Consider the following 1,355-nt stretch of genomic DNA (forward strand, 5'->3'; position numbering starts at 1 on the left):
CAAAGCTAGTTTGACAGACATGGGGGATCTGAGATCCGGGTTCCAAGTTCCAAGCGGTAGTTACAAATTTAGCCCCCATCAGCGGGAAGTGGAAAGGGACAGACCCTGGCATAGGGATTCCCCCTTGAATTTTTTACTCTTTTTTCTCCAATACTATTCACTTAATTTTAAAAATCACTCAGGTATTGCCCTGCCATCAAAAACAACGTGCAAAAACACTCCAAAGCCAATATGAGAGCAGAGGGGCGAGAAGGCTCCCTGGCTGTGGATGGCTCTTTTCTGGAGTCTGTTAATACTGCACATGAGAGAGCATATGATGGTGGCAATGTGAAGGCATTTCATCCCCATAACAATAAGCTATCTGGCCCCTTAGCCTTTCCAAGCACTTACTGCCTTGAGGAGGGGGGGACTTGAATCAAGCCACTGCTAAAGCTAATACCTTTCCTCTCAGTTAAGAAAACCAAGGGAGAGCACCTCCCTTGTGCTGCCAGCCCAGTCTGGGGCCTGTTCAGATACTTACTCCCACTCCTTGCGTCTTGCCTGCGGTGTGCTCTGCATCTTGTGAGCCTCGTGGGCCTTGATGATGTCCCGCTGTTCGATCAACCCGCCCCTCCGGCGCTTGATGACATCAGGGCTCACTGGAATATACTGGCTCAGCCCTAGGTCGAACGTGCTGCCTCCCTCAAAGCCCAAGCTCCCTTCTCCCTCCCGGGATCGCAGCTCATAGAGGGCATCAAAACTGGCGGTGCGGGAGACCAGAGCCTCTGTCAGGCTCTCGGGCTCTAGCAGGTTGCAGGACTGGGTGGTTTGCATCAGGCCTAGCCGGTGCTTGCGCCATGTCTCTTCCTCTGGGAGGGCCAGGACATAGCGCTGGGAGTCGGTGTCTAGCTCGGTAACCCCACCGGTCGTGAAGGAGCTGGTCTCGGAGAGTGTGTGAGCACTGGCAGTGCACGGCCCGAGTCCAAGCATCTTGGGTGCTGTTGTAGTACATCACTCTAGAGAAGGCATGAGACAGACAAGGGAAGTTAGTGAACTCCACCCCAGGTGAGAAATAACATGGATGCTGCAGGGAACAGTGCAACCCCAATATTTCCCTTTGCTCTCTACTTTGGAAGGCCCCAGGCCCAGCTGACCCCTCCTTCCACTGCAGTGAGAGCTGAGTATGACACTCCTTGGAGCCTGTAAACCAGCCCAAGCTGGCTCACGGGGCTCTTAGGAAAGATAAGCAATGCTCCTCCCCAATGGCAACATGCCCATGCCCACAAGCCTGGGAAGAAGATGACAGGAGCCTGGATCCCCCAGAGAGCTTTGTCTTATGCCACTGCAAGGGAGTTTAATGAATAGCAATTCATCTC

The 1,355-nt window shown here is 53.3% G+C and overlaps 1 protein-coding gene across 1 annotated transcript in view; it reads right to left on the bottom strand.

The window, feature by feature from the left end:
* The window catches only part of CACNA1E (calcium voltage-gated channel subunit alpha1 E), a 275,570-nt gene extending 274,601 nt beyond the window's left edge, over positions 1-969 (bottom strand). Inside the window, 1 exon segment of the mRNA XM_025206160.1 lies at positions 517-969. Coding sequence (XP_025061945.1) covers positions 517-969 — 453 coding nt within the window.
* Between the last annotated feature and the right edge of the window lie 386 nt (positions 970-1,355).

Source organism: Alligator sinensis, unplaced genomic scaffold (genome assembly GCF_000455745.1).
Source record: "Alligator sinensis unplaced genomic scaffold, ASM45574v1 scaffold471_2, whole genome shotgun sequence".
In the NCBI taxonomy this organism is placed as follows: Eukaryota; Metazoa; Chordata; order Crocodylia; family Alligatoridae; genus Alligator; species Alligator sinensis.